At 42.4% G+C, this 21288-nt stretch overlaps 1 protein-coding gene and 1 long non-coding RNA gene across 10 annotated transcripts in view; one reads left to right on the top strand and one right to left on the bottom strand.

Moving 5' to 3' along the window:
* The window catches only part of LOC139017210 (uncharacterized), a 163030-nt gene that overhangs the window by 65861 nt on the left and 75881 nt on the right, over nt 1-21288 (top strand). The window lies entirely within an intron of this gene.
* Nucleotides 1-21288, bottom strand: part of IRAG1 (inositol 1,4,5-triphosphate receptor associated 1) — a 110916-nt gene that overhangs the window by 28885 nt on the left and 60743 nt on the right. For all 9 annotated transcript variants that reach the window (XM_070425297.1, XM_070425300.1, XM_070425298.1 and 6 more), the window contains 5 exons: nt 11996-12119; nt 6006-6036; nt 4564-4704; nt 3973-4104; nt 627-768 (listed from right to left, as the gene is read on the bottom strand). In XM_070425297.1, coding sequence (XP_070281398.1) covers nt 627-768; nt 3973-4104; nt 4564-4704; nt 6006-6036; nt 11996-12119 — 570 coding nt within the window. The remainder of the gene's footprint in view (nt 1-626; nt 769-3972; nt 4105-4563; nt 4705-6005; nt 6037-11995; nt 12120-21288) is intronic.

The raw sequence follows: 21288 nt of genomic DNA, 5'->3' as shown, positions 1-21288 counted from the left end.
AGAACCTTTTTAAAAAGAGTATGTTTTTAAAACATTTGTCTTGCTCACGAGTCTGCTATTCATCTCAGCAGTATCTCCCTTAGCCAGGCTCTCACTCCCTCTTAACTACCCAGACTTCATCTTCCACCTGGGCTGTTGTAATAGCAGCTTCGTGGCATCCCCTGTCTCTGGCTTTGCCCAGGAATGTACTGGCCTTACCATAGTCAGAGGGAATCTTCTAAACGCTGCATATGATCATGTCATTTCCCTGACTCAGATCTTTGGTTGGATCCCTAATGCTTTCCAGGGTAAAGTCTAAGGTATGTGTTGCCTGAAGGGGGCCCCGAAGCACAAAGGCTCTGGGGTCTGTCCTTTCACAAAGTGGAGGGAGCTCTCACAAACCGCGGGCTTCAGGTCAGAGTTAGCCGCTCTGGTTCACTGTGTCACAGTTGCTTTGGGGCCATTCATGTTTGGCCCCTTTGGAACAGCTGCTGCGAAGTCCTTGTGGGCAGCATTTGGCAGGGGCAGTGAACCTTGCTCAATCTGAAATGGGTTCTGGGGCAGCCCTGTTAGATGCAATCCCAGCCTGGAGACTTCAGGGACCCACATTGCAGGCCCAAGAGGAGGGCAGGACTCTGGTTCCTTACCAGAGGGGCCGCAGCTGCGGCTTGAATTCTGATTCGCCAGTTTTTTAAATTCCATGAGCTCTGCATGGTCCTTCTCATACGTCCTCTTCAGGTTCTCCACATACTGCATCATCACCTCTGTTGCCTTTGACATGCGCTTTTCCTGCAGGGAAGGAGAGCATGGACATACGGGCATTTGGGGTAAAGGCTCATCAGCACTTGTTTGCACTGAATGAGGCTCTGGGCTGGGTGAATCAAAAGGATACAGGGACCAATTAGACATGACCCTGCCCTCCAAGAGTTGGCTGCCCACCATGTAAGCTGAGACAGGGTTGCAGGCACCCGCACTCAGAGAACAAGAACAAGCACAGCCATAAAGCTTCAGGTGATGGCAGGTGGAAGAGAATCATCTCTGCTCACAGAGAATGGGTCAAGGAGCTTCATGGAGATGGAGTGAAGTAGCTATAGGGTGTAGGCAGCAGCTGGGCATTTAGACATGGACATCAGGGACAACGAGCATTCAGGACAGGGAACTCTAAGAGCAAGGGTACAGAGACAGGAAACCATAGGCCTTGTATCTGAGTAAAGGATTTACCTTCCAAACAGGAGTGCTTTGGAGAGCGAAAGGGAGTGCTATTAAGAATTATGCTGAGATCAAAGACCTAAATATAAGACCTGAAACAAATTACATAGAAGAAAACATAGGTACTAAACTTATGGGTGTTGGTATTAGAGAGGATATTATGAATTTGATCCCAAAGCAAGGGAAGTAAAAGCAAAAATAAATGAATGAGACTCTATCAAACTAAAAAGCTTCTGCATAGCAAAAGAAACCATTAGCAAAACTAAAAGGCAACCAGCCGAACAGAAGTGATACCTCCAATAAGGGGCTAATATCCAAAATATATAGAGTATACATACAACTCAACAACAACAAAAATACAATCTAATAAAAAAAAATGGGTAGAAGACCTGAACAGATACTTCTCCCAAGAAGGCATACAAATGGCCATCAGATGTATGGAAAGATGTTCAACTTCACTTGCTATAAAGTAAATGCAAATCAAAACCACAATGAAATACCATCTTACCCCTGTTAGAATAGTTATTATCAACAAGACAAGAAATAACAAGTGTTAGAGAGGTTGTGGAGAAAAAGGAACCCTTATTCACTTTTGGTGGGAATGTGAACTGGTACAGCCACTATGGAAAACAATATGGAGATTCCTTTCTTAATTTATTTTGGGGTTCCAAAATAAATTAAGAATAGAACTACCATATGACCTGGCAATACCGCTTCTGGGCATCTACGTGAAAATTTTGAAAACATTTATTTGTAAATGTTTATATATACCTCTATGTTCACTGCAGCATTATTCATGGTGGTTAAAACATGGAAACAACTTAAGTCTCCCTCAGTAGGTGAATGGATAAAGAAGATGTGGTATATACATACAATGGAATACTGCTCAGCCATAAGAAAAGACGAAATACTGTCATTCACTACAAGATGTATGGATCTTAAGAATATCATGCTAACTGAAATAAGTCAGACAAAAACCAAACAAACAAGAACCATATGATTTCACTCATATGTGGGATATAAAACGGAAAGCAAAAAATTAACAAAACCAAATGAACACTCATAAATACAGATAATAGTATGGTGGTTACCAGAGGGAACGGAGTAGAGGGAGGTAGATGAGGGTAAAGGGGGTCAAATACATGGTGACAGAAGAAGATTTGACTTTGGGTGGTGAGCACACAATGCAATATTCAGATGATGTGATATAGAATTGTGCCCTTGAAACATATAATCTTATTAACTAATGTCACCCCAATAAATTTAATAAAAATTTTTAAAAAGAATTATGCTGGGACAATAGGCAAATACTAGGACTGTCTGGAAAACTAGGGATGTACAGGACATCCCACTTATGTAGGAATCAGCAAGCAGTTGGGTTTGTTCACAGTAAAGGCAGTTGGGGCTGGGTTATGAAGGGCCTTGTCTTAAAGTAAGGGAATGACATAATCAGGCCACCCGTGGAAATTAGACTGACGGAGTGGGACTGGTGGCAGTAAGGTGTTCCTACAGTCTGGGGGAACTAGAGAGAGAGGTGAGGACTGACTCGGAAGCTAGGGGTAAGAAGTCATTTGGAGATGGGTAAAGACTGAAGTAAGCAACACACGTGGGCCTAGAAACATGTTTGGGAGAGCTGTACAGATCAGAAAGATTTTTGTCTGCTTATACCCCTTGGATCCCCCGGAGTGCCTAGCCCAGGGCCTGCCTAAACCACAGAGGGACATGCTCAGCGACCATGCCCTGGAAAAGTTCCCTATATCCGTGAGCTGAGACCAGCCACTTCCTTTGAGCTCTTCCTTTGTGGCTGCTCCCAGCTGGATTGACTTCCTGGGTACTGCTGCTGAGTCAGGAGCTTTTTCCCCTGGAAGACAGAGGGGTGGGACAGCCAGTGTCTTGTCCTTCCTTTGTTCTACAAGCACTGTCCCAGGAACACCCTGCTGACGCAGTCAGTGCAGCAGGACATGGGTCCACGGTCATAGCAGCAGTGATAACAACATCCAGGGGTTTTACGAGTATGTCAGCAACCCTATATGGCAGCAACGCAAATACTACCAACAACCACATGTTATGTTGGAGAAGCTGAGCACAGAGAGCTCAGTAACTGGCCCAAGGCCACACAGTGAACCCAGGTGGAGGCAAGATCAGACCTCAGGCAGCCTGATCCTACAAACCATCCGGGACCAGGGCAGTGCTCTGTGTGCTTCAGGACTGCCATGTGGCTGAGAGGGAGCCCAACTGGGGCTCCAGCTCTGCCACTACTCCTGCTGTTACTTTTCTGAGACTTTATGTCTTCATCAGGGGATAAGGATATTTACTTTACAGGGTTGCTGGGGCGGGGGGTGGGGGGTGGGAATTAAATGAAAGAGCCATTTTTCCTAAAGCATTTTTGCCAAATACTAGTTCCATGGGAACTGAGTAGGTATATTTTATGAGACAAATAAAAGGAGTGGTGGTGATTCTTCAAATTCGGGAAATACAGAGGTAAACTTAAACAGGCTTCTTCACTATAAGACTTCTTAAAGGCTTGATTATTGCACTATGCATTAGAAGTCTCCAAGAAAAGAAGGGAGTTTGTATGTGCCCACAGAAAGCTTTTACAAGGAGCACTTGAGGGTTTAGTGGTCCACCAAAAAAACTCTGAAAAAGACCACAATAATGTACATAGGCTGCCTGGCACAAAGGAAGCCATCAATCAGTGGTATCTGTAGTTGTCACTGCTTATATTATTGCTTCAGTTACTGCGGGCAGAGCCAGTCAACAGGGCTGGGAGCTGGCGAGGCTCACCTGGCGGACGGCCCCCACCATCTCAGCCCGGCTGGAGAGGCGGGCAGCCAGGCGGTGCAGGACAGCGATGTCCTCCAGCAGCTTCTGGTAGGTCTCCCGGTGCTCACAGTGGTGCCAGAGTGAAGCTGAAGACTGAGGAGTGAGAAGGAAATCACCCGGGGTCCTCACAGGATGAGCCCTGGTCCCCGTCCTGCCTGAGAGGAGGGGCCTCTACAGGGCAAGGACTACAGCTTCCTCTGGGGTCTGGAGATGCCCCATGTGGACACTCTATACCTGGCTGGCCTAAGAGAAGGGAATCACATCTGGGTCACTGGTTCCCAAGCAGCTTCCTTTGTCATCTCAGGTCACCCAGCCCCCTCCTGAGAAGATAGCAAGCGTTCAGTGGCCTTACCCAGAGCCCTGAGGTCACCAGTCCTTCAGGATCTCTGCCTCAGCTCCTCTCAGCATTCTGAGGAAGACTGTCTGGCTCAGGAACTTGGCCTGATTTCTCATTTCAGGAAACTACTTGGTGACTAAGAAAAGCAGGGTGCCCAGCATGGCCCTTGAAGATAGTCCTAACTCCAAGGATTCCCAGTCAGGCTCCACAATTACCATAATGGAAGCTTTGAAGTTTTCCAGTTCCTTCTCAGTGTCCTCTTCTGTCAGGTTGCGTTCCCTTTCCGCCTGGTTAATTCTAGATTCCAGGGTGTAGCTGTCATTTCTAAAGGCCAAGGACAGTTGTACAAACACGTTCTGTTGGGAACAAGAGTGTGGGAGAGGTGCTAGGAGGAGTTATTGCAGGGAACGCGGGCGGCTGCAGGTGTGTTTCTCACATGAGCATTTGACATCAGCTCCTGGACCAGTCACCAAAGTAACAGTGCACACGTGGAACTCTCCCTTACGGCCAACTGCACAAAGAATGGTGAGCTAGTACCCCGAGGTCCATGCTAGGTCCTTCCCAGGACCAGAGACCAAATGCATTTTACTGAGGAATAGTAAGAGAATAACGCTTTACTTTTCCCTGAACTTCAAGAAAATAACATCCTGTATTTGGGTTTAGATAAACGTGGGCCAGCACAGCTGATTGTGTAAGCAGTTTGGATTCACACTAGGATTTATTACATGTGGGTTTTGGAGGTTTCGCATGAAACCACTGTAAAGATAATTTGAGATGTAAGCCTTGTTGACTTAAAGCAAACTTCAACCAGCATCTTCCAAATCCTCCCCTGAAAGCAGCTATGAGCTGCCAGGAGATGGAGTAAGGCCAGGTATGATTCTGTCAGGAGAAACTTTCTGGAACAAATATTCCGTGCCAAAAACGCAGCCTGCATGAATGAACTTTGAAAGGTGTACTGATCAGACATGGAATTCCTGGAGTAACAGGAAACTACTGGGGAGGAGAAGTAGACAGATGGACTGCACAGGAAGGAAGCAATGGCTTTCGTTTTACAGCTTTCATTGCCCGGCCTGAGGCAAGTGGTAGCAGATTTATACCATTGGGGTGAGAAAACTCCGCCTGAGCTTCTGAAGTTCATGTAACAAGGTCCACAGTGAGCAGAAATCTCCAGACAGAGGACTGAAGGCCCTGAACTTACCCCATGATGACGATGATGGCAATATTGAAGCTACTCCTCATTGAGCATCTACTATATGCCAGCAATGCCATGAGTTTTATGCACCTCATTTACTCCCACAAAACCCTCTCTATGGGAACTGTTATATCTCCATATGGATAAAGAGACTAAGACCAGAGAGGTCATTAACTTGTTCAAAGTGAGACAGAGTAGCAGAGCCAGGCTTCAACCACAGACTGATTCCAAAGCCTGTGCTGCTTTCACCTTGCTGAGCACTGATTGTGTCAGCATCCACCTGAGGCCAGGAGCTGGCCCTTGTAAACCTCTTCACCAGTGTCAGTGGGTGGGGTTCTCAGTCAAGTTTATCAATAATGCTCAATGTTAGATTCTCCATTCCTGGGTTAGCTCCTCAACAAGAGTATAAATAAAACCCAGTCAAGCCCAGGCTTCATAATTTCACAAAGCACTGGAGTTACTTACCTCAACTTCCTTTTCAGTGAGCGGAGGGGCACTGTGGAAAAGAAAAGACATGTAAATGAACTTTATCCAATTTATGTTTGAACAACCAACAGACCATGGGTTTCCAGAAACGGAGTAAGTGGAGTTAATAAGACAAGAAAGATTCAGAGTACACTTTGTGTGAGCTCTGTAATCTGAGAGATATTCTATCAGACATTGACTCCTCCAGAGGAAGTGTCGTGGAAAATACTAGATCCTGGGGGCAGTCCTCCATCAGTGCCTCTACTAGTCATGACTTTGGACAGGTTCTTTTAATCTCTCTCTGTTTGCTCATCTGTCAAATGGGAATACTATATTTATCTTACAGGAGCCTTATAAAGAATATATGTATGTATATCTATGTGTGTACAAGTGTGTATGTGTGTGTGTTCACATATATGGTATACACAGGTGTATTTATATATACATGTATGTGCATGTGTACACATATGTATATACATGACATCCACACTCAGGAGGCACTCAGATGTTAGTTATCACAACTTATTCACAGGCTGGTTTTGAAGATTTACTAAGTGCATGTGCTACATACTTTATAGACTGTACACAATAGTTTTTCGGACTACCCATTCCACAAAGCTTGACCTTCCTTCTGTCTCTGAGGATTATGACAAGGGTGCAAATGAGACAGAATAAAAGGTAGGAAAGAGTGGCCAGAGCTCTTCTTCACAGCTGGACTCAGAGATCCAGCAAGCCGTGTCATTCTGAGAGGTTCCTCGTCATCGTGTGTGGTTCCCACAGCAAGCAGTCCTCTTATCTGCACGCTCACTGTGTTGCTGCTGTCACCACTCTTACTGGTAACTAAAGCCAGCCCTGTTCTGAAACCCAGACAATGTAAATAATGCACAGGCCCTTTCCTGTGCTGGGGTGGGAGGACTGGGAGAGGGCCTATCAGCGTCATAGGACATGGCAACAGAGTGTGCTATTGATAAGACTCTCAGGAAACACAGCTTCCTCCCTTTGACAGGTGTGGGGGGACCCCAAGAGCAAAGGTAAGGGTCAGCTATCTCTGCAAGAGCTGGTTCTCACCCCGACAAGGAACTGTGAGAGCCTTCCTGTCAGGATGAGGCAATAAGACCCCATGGCCAGCAAGTCAGCAGAGTGCAGAGCATGGGATAAACAACTGCAAAGATGGTTAATGCTTACAATTCTTGTCACAACCCCACCCATCAGGCCCTTTTTGCTGTGGGCCAGCCAACATAATCTAGAGCAGTGATGGCGAACCTATGACATGCATGTCAGAGGTGACACGCAAACTCATTTTTTTGGTTGATTTTTCTTTGTTAAATGGCATTTAAATATATAAAATAAATATCAAAAATATAAGTCTTTGTTTTACTATGGTTGCAAATATCAGAAAATTTCTATATGTGACATGGCACCAGAGTTAAGTTAGGGTTTTTCAAAATGCTGACACGCTGAGCTCAAAAGGTTCGCCATCACTGTTCTAGAGCATGTACATATTGCTTAAATGATTTATCAAAACTCATTAAGCTTGCTTTTGACTCCTAGCTTTGGCTTTGTGTGAAATTTGCATATTTTTATCACACATTGATCAAACTTATTTTTCTATTTTGATGACTCATTTTCTGCTAGAACACACTTTTAAAAAAAATGTACAAAGCCCTGAGGACTCCAGGAGGTGTGATTTAGTTAAAGTAGTCACATGACAGACATAGCCAGCTCCTGATGCAGAGAGCTATGCCTTGTGAACTGGCATAGGCAAGTAGGGGGCAAGAAACGGGCCTCCAAAAAGACAGAGGCTTGCAGGGGACATACAAGGAGACCATTCTGGATGGCATTGCCTGCCTCAGAATTCAAACTCCCTTAATAGACCTTAGAATAAAATCAAGGCCTTCTCTGAACCAGCCCCTACCACACTCTCCTCTTCCCACTCTCCAGCCACATTGACCAATCTGCTCCTCAAACACACTTACTCAGTGGCCCCAGGGCCTTTACAGTTACTGTTCTTTCCTTTTTTTTTCACTCTCTTTTGTAACAACTTTATTGAAATATAACTCATTTACTATAAAATATACAATTCAGTTGTATTTAGTATATCACAGAATTTTACAACCATCATTACAGTCAATTTTAGAACATTTTCATCATCCAAAAAAGAAACCCTGTACCCAATAATTAACAGTCTCTCTCCATCTTTCCAAACCCCCACCCCCAGCCCCAAGCAACCACTAATCTGCTTTTTTTCTCTATGGATCTCCATATTCTGAATATTTCTTATAAATGGAACCAACATGTGGTCTTCTGTGACTGGCTTCTTTCACTTGGCATAATGTTTTCAAGGTTCATCCATGTTGTAGCATATATCAGTATTTTATTTTTGTGTCTGAATAATATTCCAATGTATGAATATATTAAATTTTGTTTACCTATTCATCAGTTGATGGATATTTGAGTTGTTTCTACTTTTTGGCTATTATGAAAATGCTGCTAGTAAACATTTATGTACAAATTTTTGTGTGGACATATATTTTCATTTCTCTTTGTGATATACCTAGGAATGGAATTGCTGGGCCATATGGTAACTATGTTTAAGTTTTTGAAGAACTGCCAAACTGTTATTCCAAAGTGGCTATACCGTTTTACTGAGGATTCCAAGTCCTCCACATTGACATTGTTCATCTTTTTTAGTATAACCATTCTAGTGGATGTAAAATGGTATTTCATTGTCATTTTGATTTGCATTTTCCTAATGACTAAAAATGTTGAGCATCTTTTCATATGCTTATTAACTCCTCATATATATTCTTTGAAGAAATGCCTACTTAAATCCTTTGTTCCTTTAAAAAAAAAATTAGATGTCTTTTTATTGAATGACTAGAGGCCTGGTGCATGAAATTCGTGCATGGGTAGGGTCCCTAGGCCTGGCCAGCAATCAGGGCTGATCGGGGCCTTCTGGCTGCTGGCCAGGGCTTTCCTTCATTCTGTGCCATCCCCTGGTGGTCCGTGCATGTCTTAGTGAGCATTTGAACACCCTGTCAAACTCCCGAGGGTACACTTCACATATTAGCCTTATATATATGTATATATATAAGTTCTTTATATATTCTAGAAACAAGTCCTTATCTGATACATAATTTGCAAATATTTTCTTCCATTTTCTGGGTTGTCCTCTCACTTTGTTGATAGTATTGTTTGCATCACAAAAGTTTGGTGAAATACTATTCACCTATATTTTTCCTCTTGTTGCTTGTGCTTTTGGAGTCATAGCTAAAAAAAACATAGACTAACTAACCCAAGGTCACAAAGATTTGCTCTTATATATTTTCTTTTAATACTTTAAAGCATTGGCTCTTATATTTAGGCCTGTGATCCATTTTGAATTAATTTTTGTATATTATGTGAGGTAGGGTCCAATTTTACTCTTTTGTATGTGGCTATCCAGTCATCCAAGAATGATTTGTTGAAATTACTATGCTTTTTGTCTGGAAATTTTTTCCCTGAAATATTTGCATGGGTAACTTTTTTTGTCATTTGTATGTCTCAACTTAATTATTCCTTTATCATAGAGGCCTTCTTTGACCCTCTACCCAATGCTCCATTTTTCATGTCACTCTCTATATGTGCCTATTTTGTGGTCTTCCTAACAGCTTTGCTATCTGAAATCACTCATTTTGTTATTTGAATATTTTTTGTCTCCCCACCCAGATTGTAAGTGCCATGAAAACAGGGACTGTGTCTTCTTGTTCTCCATTTTAATGGAACATAATGGGCACTCAATGAATATTGGTTGATTAAATGCCTGTTTATTGCTCCTGCTGGTGTTTGACCCTGGGATACCTTGCCCTGTGACATCTCCACTTTGCACTCTTAATACCCAACCACTGACCATGTTTCTAGTTTGGGTTCTAGACCTGGTTTTCCTACTGAATCCATTCAGTTTGCTGACCCTATGAGCTCCTTCTTGGTAAGGATCAATCCAAAATTATGTAGTTCATATAGAACATGAAACAAACTCCTTTTGCATATTAAACTCAAGTGTAATTTTCCATATTTCTGCTGGGGAAAGGAATCTTGAAGCTCTGGCTTCCTTCTTCTAGATGACAGCTTACATGACAGTTTGTCCATATCTCCCAAACCCTGAACCAGAGCTACAGAGTTCTAGGCCCAACCAAGGGGCCAATTTGGAAACAGCCTCTACTGAAGCCAGAAGCAGGGAAGATGATTTAGTGGTTGGAGCAGGGAAGATGGGGATGGGCAACATGGCTATTGACACAATGCATGAGAGACACTGACCTCAGTCTGACAGCCTGAACCGTATGCTTCATAAGCTGATCTTCTTCATGGACCATGAAAACTCAGTTTGGTGGCTAGTAGTTGTTAACATTCTCAAGAATGGTAGAATTGCTGAGTCTCTCCTTTCCTGGGGAAGCTGGGGAAATTTAATTCGCTGGAGGAGTGCCCTAATCATACTATCTCCAACTTCACAGAGGAAAAAGAAGCCAGGAGCACTTTTACTCCTTGCAGACTGACAAGCACTGGTGATTGTTTTGGTACTTTTGACAGGCCCCTGGTATTGCTGGAAAGGCAGACCAGTCCACCCTGAATTCAATTCCTGACTCCGTCATCTGCCAGTATGTTGCTTTGCTTCTCTGTTCTCTCACTGATGATGAACAAAATAAAATCTTCCTTTTCTGCCTCCCTGGGTTGTCACAAACACCAAAAGACACATAGCATGTAAACTTGTGCTCTGTAACCTGCAGTGCACTTGGGTGCTTCTCCTTCGGCTTCCTGTCTCTGGACACCCCTTCTGTGCCTTTCCACCAGGTGAACTGGCCTAACTCACACACCTCCTCCAGCTGTGAATTCAGCCTGCTTCCAACTCGTTTCTAGCTCTTTTCTTGATGTTGGTTGCTAGGTCCCTCTGAGTATTGCCCTGGTGATTCTGTTTTAGGTAATTACAGTGTGGAATTTGAACACATAACACCTGATGGGCAAAATTCTTTTTTCTTTCATATTTACCCCTAAATTGGGAACCTCTGTTATGTCTGGTAGCTCCTCCCAATGGCCATTGTTCCCAATAGTTTAGTCCCCAGGTTGCTGGGCTTGGTGGGAAGCCTCATTTGCAGGCACTCTCCTAATCCCTGTTGCTTAGTGGTACCCTATTTTCTCTCCTTTATACTCTAAACTATTCACTTTTCAACCCAGGGCCTGCTATGTGCTGATAAAATGCTAAGTCCTGACTCACACACCATCTCATTTAGCTACCAACGACAGATCCCTGTTGTATAGGTGAGGAGGCTGAGGCTTGGGAAGTGAAGCCACTTTCTCCCCATGTGTGGAAGAGCCTGGTAGGTTTTTCAAGCACCCTTCTTCGTGTGGTTCCAAATGTTCTACATCTTTATCTATGCAGATATCAGACCTAGAATCTCTCGGCTATTTTGTGCACTTGGGGGCGGGGGGGTCTTTCAGCCTGGCCTGCGCCCTCTCACAGTCCAGGACGCCTCACTCCTTACCACCCGCCTGCAGCAGAGGCAGGAGAGGCTCCTGCCACTGCCACTGCACTCACCAGCCTTGAGCCCAGCTTCTGGCTGAGCGGTGCTCCCCCCATGGGAGCACACTGACTACCAGGGGGCAGATCCTGCATTGAGGGTCTGCCCCCTGGTGGTCAGTGTGCATCATAGTGACTGGTCATTCCATCGTTTGGTCGATTTTTATATTAGGGTTGTTTTATATAGGATGGTAGAGCTGGGATTAAAACATGTCTCCTGGCCCAAAGCCCACCACCTCTGCTGCCATGAGCCTCTTGGTGACCCTTGTGCCTAAGAACCCCACCTGGCCCTTTACTATTCTTTTTGTTTTATATTTGAACCATTAGACTCTGACCCATCTGGGGTCCAAGATCAAGGCTGGTGCACTTTTGTGTCTCATCTAGAATCTAACACGGGCTGCATGATACAGGTCTTCTGCAACCCACTCCCTGATTTTACCTTCCAGGGAGAGACTTGTGGACCCGCAGTTTGCGCAGCAGCACGTCAGAAATATTGGGCATGACATCCAAGCCACTCTTGGACTCTTCTTCCTCAATAGCTGGAGAGAGTTCAGAAGGGAGCCCTAAAAGAAAAAAAGTGCTTAACTTATAAAATGTCTGTTTGTAATCGCAGTGGTACTGTTGCAATTTGCTTCATTGGATAGAAAGAGCTTTAACATTTATAAGAACCTATGCAGATTGAAGGGACCCGGGTTTGATTCCAGTCAAGGGCACATGCCTAGGTTGCTGCTCGATCCCCAGTGGGGGTTGTGCAGGACGCAGCCAATCAATGATTCTGATGTTTCTATCTATCTCTCCCTCTCCTTCCTCTCTGAAATCAATAAAAATGTATTTTTAAAAAGAAACTAATTATATTCCAGGGACTTCATAATTATTATTTCATCCTTATAATAACTCAATAAGACAGAACTTAATTTTCTCAATTCACAGGTAGGTAAACCAAAACTCAGCAAGTTTAAGAATTTGTTTAAGGTCACAGAACTAGTAAATGGCATAGGAAGACTTCAAACCAATTCTGTCTGCTCCAAATTCTATGTTCTTCCTATTGCTTTCCAAAATTCCAAGCAGGCTCTTATGTTTGGAGTCAAAGGTTTGTTTCTGGCAAATGGAAGCTGTTTGGCTATTTGGCATAATGTTGGCATAATGTTTGCCTCTCTTTAGCAGGTTTTTCAAGAGGCCTGTTGCCGAATTATTCTTCCTCAAATGAATTCAACAGTTCAGTCATCTGTGGTCTACCTCAAAATCAGCATCTGGTTCCATAGCCCCATAGGCAGGAATAGAAATAGGATTTTTCCAAGGTAAATCTAAGGTCATTAGGTTTTTTAAAATATCTCAGAAATAAATGCCTCATAGTCAACAAAATGAATGAGCAGGCGTTTGTTATTTCCTAAAACTATCCAAGGTCTTGCTCTGAAGGCAGAAAGAATAAATGAAATATTTTCTTTCCATAAATCTTTCTCCTGTTTGAAGACAGGTCTTTTACCTCTCCCAAAGTTTTCCTTCTCCAGGCGCTAGCCCCATTTTCCCAACTGCTCCTTGTGGCCCACTGTGGCCCATGGCCTCTAGACATGATCCCCTGCCTGCATGCATTCTGGTTGTTGCTGTCCTCGAGGCCCAGATGTGCTCTTACATGCTCCTAGTTCAGGAGGACATTGGCACATGTCCCTGACATTCACATTTGTTATTCACACAGCATAGACTTGGCGTGCCTTACTGTGGGCCCACAATGCATTTAGGATTAAAAGCCTCAAATCTCTCTTACTTGAGCCAAAACAAGTATCTTCATCCCAAACCATGGTTACTTTCCATTTGCAAGCAGGAGTTTATAGTTTTGTTTTACCATTTCACGTGCATTTTGACCCAGAAGATTTCCAACCTGCTCAATCACTTTCCAGAATTGTAGGCCAGTCCAGAGAACAGGACTATAGGCACAGCTGTGGTAGGCATGCAAATGGAGCTGAGATTGGGAGTCATGTGAACTAGAAGCCTCACCGAGGGAGACCATGCAGAGAAGAGGGGGTGTAGTTTGGCTCAGAAGGTAAAGAATGCTTAAAATACTTTGAGCTTTCTGCCCAATCATGTGGCTCAATGGTTGAGCATCAACCAATGAACCAGGAAGTCACAGTTCGATTCTCAGTCAGGGCACATGCCTGGGTTGCGGGCTCGATCCCCAAGTGGGGGACGTGCAGGAGGCAGCTGATCAGTGAATCTCTATCATTGATGTTTCTATCCCTCTCTCCTTTCCTCTCTCTGAAATCAATTTAACAAAAAACAGATTAAAAAATACTTTAAGCTTTCCAATAACAGAATGGTGTTCATGAGTTTCCTGGTACTCAAGGTATCCTGGCAAAGTCTGGAGGGCCATTTGTCAGAAACAGGACAGTCAGTGTCCTTTGAATATATAATTGGGCTAGACATTCTCTTAGCTGCCTGTCACCTCTTGGTTCTGTCCTGGCATTTACTGTCCTCTGACATTGCATGTGACAGATGGTAAATCCTGTGTTGCTTCTGGCCTCACTATGCCAGTATCCAGCTCAGAGAAAATTAAACAATGATCTCCTGAGAAATCTGTATGATTGATTGAACCATACCAAGGTCTAATAATCAAGTGAAAGTCATACCAGGGACTTTTGCCAAGAAAAGTGCCCTAGGTTGAGGACATCCCACTAAAATGGCTGTCTAAAGAGGGACCCTAGCCCTAACTGGTTTGGCTCAGTGGATAAAGCGTCGGCCTGTGGACTGAAAGGTCCCAGGTTTGATTCCGGTCAAGGGCATGTACCTTGGTTGCAGGCACATCTCCAGGAGGGGGTGTGCAGGAGGCAGCTGATCGATGTTTCTCTCTCATCGATGTTTCTAACTCTATCCCTCTCCCTTCCTCTCTGTAAAAAATCAATAAAATATATATTTTAAAGAGGGACCCTAGAACTGGCAGATCCCAAAACCAGCCAACCTCGTCCTAAACTCAACCAAATTAACTTAACAATAATGACAAATTTTTAAATCAGCCAAAAATATACCCACCATTCTCAAATACAGAAAAAGGCAATATCTTTCAACATAATGGTTGGAGAAAGACAAAAACTTATTAGAAATAAAAGTAGAGTTCCCACCCTTGAAAACCCTCAAAGACTCAGTACTGAGAGGAAGATGTGAGGGTGCAATACCCCAGAGTGGGAGGGAGACAGACTGAGGAGGCGAGCAAACAGCCTGCAGAGGAGATTCAGAACATTTCTCTAGAGCAGAAAGGTCCCCATCCCACCATAGCAGAAATCCCACCAGAGAAAAACTGCCTTGCTGCTGTTTGCTTTTCTTGACAAGTAGGAGAGGAAAGGAAAGACAGAAAGAAAAGACAGCACAGTAGTCTACTGGAGCTGATTATGTAGAACAATATGGAGGGATTTACCAGAAAGGAAAATGAAGAGAAAATAAAGAAAACACGCTTCTCTGATGGAGTGAGACACATGGAAAGCCCCCCAACAGAAGCTGTTCTCCCACCCTCCCACCGCACGCACCCCCCACTACCCGCCACTTCTGAGAAATAGCACAGTGGCCAAACTCCTTGGAATTGGTCTCTTTTCCTTCCTTTACCTGACAGGATAGTTGGAAATAGTTGGTTCACATCTGGGAAATAAATACCTAAGTAGATTGTTTCTATGATTCTACCCTGAATTGGTGAAATAACACATAATCCACTACTCCCCATCTAAAGAAATAAGATAAGCCCCCACTTTGGTGTAATAAACCAAGTATTGGGACTATGAACAAAGTTAGAAAAAGAGCAGAAACAAATCCCACAAGCACCACTACACACAGCTCCCTCTGAACTTCCCCTTCCCCCACCATCCAAGCAATAGCAAAGCAGACACAGAACACCCAGTCCCCTACTAAATGCTGCAGGGAGGACAGAAGTCTCAGGTAAGGTGGAAGAGGCAGTGAAAATTGACCTGCATAATATATCTGGGTGAAGAGAAAATTCAGGTAGAAATGCCCATGTAAAAAGGACATGAAATAAAAACAAATGGCTTGGCAACTCTTTCAAAATACTCTATAGTCAAAATAGGAAGGAAGGTATAAAGGAAAGGAGAAAGGAAACATGCAGGAGACAGATGTCAGGATAAAAACAGAGGCAACAACACAGCAAAAATGCACTTTTGTGCAAAATGTATACCACAAATTCTTTGACTCGTGGAAAAATTAGAACCTGGCAAAAATGAAAATAGGAAATCAGAGATGAGATGAGAGATCACAGAAAGATAGAAGATTACAATTTAAGGAAATGAATTGAAGACCAACAGAACTAAGCAAGAAATTATAAAAAGATAGAACTAACCAATGTGTGGAAAATATGAAAGAATAAAACAGATAGAGCCTCAAACTAAATTAGTGAGGAGGATGGGAGAGACTGAAATGAGCACAAGGAATGTAAAGAAGGGAAGATTAAAGTATATGGAGATAGAATAATGGACTTGCACTTGAGACATTGATGAGAAATTTCGGGATTGTGGAGTCTCTGAAGTAGTGAACAAAACAAAAGAAAGAACATATCCAAAGATAGAAAGAAGAAAAATTTTCCCCAATTGAGATAAAAGCTGAACTTGCAGGTTGCATATTATATATGTATAAAATGCTTCTCTAACACCCTCACAGGAGAATAAGCCATCTACAGGGAGAGGTGAGGACTGAGGTGCTGGAAATCAGCTGGTCCCAGACTTCTCTATAACACTGAATACAGTATAGCATTTACAAAGTTCTGAAGAAAAGAATGACCCCAAATTTATAACCATCCAGGCTGTCCTTTAAGAATTAAAGACAACATTTTCAAACATGCTATAATTGAGAGAACATAGCACCTCTGAGCCCTTCTAGGAAAACTATTGAAGAATGAAATCCAGCTAAACAAGAGATAAATCAAAATCATAAAATTGGGAATGAGCAGCCATAGTAAAGGGATTAGTGATGAGCATTAAGTCCTTTTACATATCAGTTTAAGGCTTAAACAACTATGGAAATTATGGTTGCAGAATGAAATATAAAGGTTATAAACTTAATATAAAAGTAATTGTCGCCAAAACCGGTTTGGCTCAGTGGATAGAGCGTTGGCCTGCGGACTGAAGGGTCCCAGATTCGATTCTGGTCAAGGGCATGTGCCTGGGTTGCGGGCACATCCCCAGTAGGAGATGTGCAGGAGGCAGCTGATCGATGTGTCTCTCTCATTGATGTTTCTAACTCTCTATCTCTCTCCCTTTCTCTCTGTAAAAAATCAATAAAATATATTTAAAAAAAAGTAATTGTCATTTGTATATGTGGAAGTGAGAAGGTGGGAAGAAATAATAAAGGTGGGAAGAAATGCTGCCATTTTATCTTTTCCTGTGGGAAGTCATGAATCCAAATTTGAAACATGTGATGTAAAAAATAGTACCTCAATGACTCCCTAATGCATTTCATAATATATATTTTAAACTCTTAAAAACTAATCTCTTTTTTTTTCTGGAGGAAGCAGTTACCAAAATTCACAAGTCCTACAGTTTTAATTTACTTTAATTGAAATTCAGTTAAATTTGAATACCTTGTCTTTTTTAAAAAGTATTTCTAGCAATCTAACATAATCTCTCTCCATCCTCCCTTCCTCCTTCTGTATTTATGGAGAAAGGAACATTTGGTGTAAGCTGTTTTTACTTTCTTGTTTGTATTTTTCACTATTAGTTGAATTTTAAAATAATGAACATGAGGTATTTTTAACAAAAGCAGTAAAGTTATTTTTAAAATATCTGTCTATACTAGCTCATTCCAATGAAAACATTTGTTTCTGGCAATCTCAGGAACTTGGAAAAGTAACTTTTGGGGATTGTAGTTAAAGGTGCTCTGAGCTCCAGGATCACCCCCAAACGGCCAAAGCTACTAGTTGGGGTAAACTTTCTTCAGATCAGTCTTCTCAGGGAGCCTTTTCCTTGCCTAAGACTGAGGGCTCAGAGCCCAGACTGGGGTGTCTGGAAGGACTGCCTGTTTAATGCATGTCTCTGCCTCAGCCCACACCTCTATCAACATCCAGGTCCAGAAACCCACCCACTTCCTAGGCATTGCCACCTGGATCAGGTTAATAAAAGCCATTTGAACTGCTACCATTTATTGAACGTCAACTATGCATTAGGCACACTTCCTCATTCTTCCTTACAACAGCTTTGCAAAGTAAATATTGCTAAGTTCATTTTCTGGGGAAACTACAAGCTAGGAAACTGAGGCTCAGCTAAGTTAAGTAGATTCCCCAGGGTCCCAACTTGTTAGCTGAGAGCTAGGACGAAAAACCAGGTCTGTCAGATTGTGGCATCCCTATGGACATTCAACATGTCCAAACCCAAACTCACTGTCTTTATTCTCAATGGAGCGTCTCAGAGCTCCCAATCCTGATTAATGACCCCAACACCCCCTCAGCCATGCAGACAGATGTCTGGTGGTCTTCCTGGTCTCCCTCTCCACCTCATCTCCTTACCAAGTCCTGCCAAGCTGACCTAAATAGCTCTCAAACCTGTCCTCACAACCCTACCTGTCCATCTCAACCTACAGTCTCATCACCTCTCACCAGGCTGTTTTCATACCCTCTTACCTGGTCTCGCTGCCTTCAGACTCTTCTTTTATAGGCCAGGTTTCATAATGTGTCCAAAATTATCCTTAAACTCAATTTTTATCCTGATGCTTCCTTACCTGCAGACTTCTCTGGCTTTACAAGAGGTCCTGAATAAAGTTCACACTCATTAATTGCTCCTCAAAGCCTTCACTCTCCCTGATCCCCACCCACTCTCCACCCTTGCTGTCCATCTCTCTGGGACACATGGCCCATACTTGACTCAAATGGATTTCTTCTGTTCCTGGAACATGCCAAGCACTAGAAGAGGCCTGCATTCCTTTGCTCCTGCTATTCCCTCTGCCGTCTCTTCCTTGTCTCAAAGCTCTCCTCCTGGAAACCTGTCCTGACTTACTGCCACTACTGAGCTAATGGCTTCTTCCTCCATGTTTTTACCTCCGTGTACAGCAACACCTTGCTCTCCAAGGCTGGTAGGGAACAAGATGGATCTCAGAGATCAAATTATCAGATAAATGAATTTGACTCTTATAAACACCAAATTTTAAAAATGAAAATTAACCATGGAAGGTGTTCAGTAAATGCATGCGGCATCCTATTTTCTCTAATTTTTAGAGTCTGTGTGATTAAGAGCTTTAGCTTCACCACTTGCCACCTGCATAGCCTTGGGCAAGTTTCTTGTTCTCACGATACCTCAGTTTGCTCAGATATAAAATGGGCATTACAGTACCTACTTCACTCAGCTCATATAATGTTTTTATGTGATACTGGTCTTTATTCTAGCAGAATCCTGACACATATTTTAATTCCTACCATCAAGGTTGTGAAACTTTAAAGAAATCAAAGATTTTTTTTAAAAAAAAGGTTGTGGAACTCTATCTTTCCAGCTAAGTGGGATGCTGTACTCTATGCTCCACAGTGTTTAGGACATTGCTGGAGACGTGGTGGGCAACCACGTGTGTGTTGATTGATATCTGCAGAGTTCTGACTTCTTTTCCCTGCATTCTAAAAGCCCTGTAAAAGAGCTGCATTCCTTCTGTATCCAGGACAAATGAGTTTGGGAGGCCTCTCTGAGAGCTGGAGAGGCTGCCCTTTAACAGGCTCTAAATACAGCAGTGCATATGAGCTCATGGGGTAAACACGAGTCTCTTATGATAGTTTGCTGTTCCTTTGGGAGATGGGGAAGATCCTTATCAGAACATTCCAGAGTCTTACAAACTTTGGCTCTCCTTTAGTTTCTGAGGAACGTGGGTAGGAGAGGGAGTGGCTTTTGCATGTGGTCTCTCCAGTTCTCTTCACAGGGACCACTTGTAGGACGTTTGAGTCTCATAGGACGTAGGATCATTTGGAGGTCATTTCAAGCCAAAGATGTAAGACTGAGTCAGTTCCAGGGCTGACCACTGGGGATGCAGAGATGAAAAGGGCTCAGGCCCTGCCACCATGGAGAGGGCCTTGTCCCAGCTGTCGTAATCAGGTCCCTTGGCTATCTCAGTAGCCTCCCATCTCTTCCCTCTGTCTGCACTCCTCAGTCCTTTCCCAGCTCAATCCACTGGCCACATGCCAGAGAAATCGCTGAAATGCTAATCCAGTTCAGCTCTTCTTAGGACGAGCATTAGAATCCATAGTAGGACCTACAACACCCTCTGTGGTTAACCCTCTCCAGCATCTTGGGATCTTCAACAACTCATTCCTCCTCTTTGGCTAAGTACATGTGGTTGCCTCTACCTGGAATGCCCTTGCCCCTCCCATTCAGTCTTTATGTATCTACTCAAATCTCACTTTTCTAGGAAGGACTCTTCTAGCACCTCCAGATCCTTCTTCCTAATAAAATCTATCACAGTATGAAATGGAATGTTTGTTTCTCTAATCTCTGTCCCCCTAGATAACAAGAACTCTTCTTATTCCAGGACCACAAGCGTTTACTTCTATATAGAGAAAAGTATTCAGTGATATATTAAATGACAAAATTACATTATTCTTTCAATACATATCCAAAGCAACTTGATAAAATTTAACACAAATCTTCAAACTTGCAAGAGAAGAATGTTTCCTTAAAATAAAAACTCAAAACATAAACATAAGAAATATATAGGATATAAATATATAAAATAAAATGGAAAAAATATGATATATAATAAAAGATTACATATTCTATCTTTTTCTAATTTATAATATAAAATAATATAAATATGAAATAATATTTAAAAATTAAAAGAGTGCATTTGTTTAATAGTCAGACACAACATGATCCTTGAAAGAAAAACACAAAAACAATTCAATCATAAACAGAAACCAGGGCAGTGTTCTCCTTATCACCATTATCACATTAGAGCATGTTACACAGTAATAAAACATGTATAGATACAGAAGAAAAATACACATAAGTTTCATGCAATCACACATCAAAGACAAATAGTGAATTTGATACAAATACAAAGATTGAATCAGAAAAAGAATGGCATTCTGCAAGGTGGTCACGAGTCTTTGGATTTAGATACATCTGGGTTCCAGTCCTGGCTTCGGCGATTACTGACCATGTGAACATGTCCTCTCTGAGCCTCAATTTCCTCCTTTGTAAAATGGGTATAATAAGGCCCACCTCCCGGAGTTGTGAGCATTATGTGAAATATTGTCAAATGCTTAGCACAGTACCGGGGACCTAGTAATCACTCTAATAATAGTAATTATGCTCTTTAATACTATAGTAATCACCCTCTCCCATTTGATAATAATATTATATAAGAAATATGTATAATAACCAAGCAGCATTCATCTATGCCACTATCAACTAGAAAACTCTAATGAAAAAAGAGTCTTCTTCATAAATAATAAAAAAATATCAGTCATGTGCAACATGCCCCAATAAGAGAGATGGGAGACCTATATTTTAGAGAAAAAGAAAGGAATACCTAAATTAATAGAGGGATAAACCATGTTTCTAAATGAGAACTAAATGTTTGCAAATTAAATAATTTAATAATCTATAAGCTGCAACAAACAAAACTTGGACAGTTCTGAATCCAATGTGCAGCTTTCGAGCACTCACAATTAAAATGTATAAAATGGTATAAATTTCACTTAAAGAATTTGGTAACTAGGAGGCAAACTGGAAAGGACCTGGAATCCTTGAATCTTAGGTCATCTAATCCAACAAG

Source organism: Myotis yumanensis, unplaced genomic scaffold (genome assembly GCF_028538775.1).
Source record: "Myotis yumanensis isolate MYYU_CA2020_CCGP unplaced genomic scaffold, mMyoYum1.0.hap1 SCAF_10, whole genome shotgun sequence".
Classification (NCBI taxonomy): domain Eukaryota; kingdom Metazoa; phylum Chordata; class Mammalia; order Chiroptera; family Vespertilionidae; genus Myotis; species Myotis yumanensis.
Note: the sequence above shows the minus strand (reverse complement) of the source record. Positions and strands in the feature narration are given on the sequence as shown.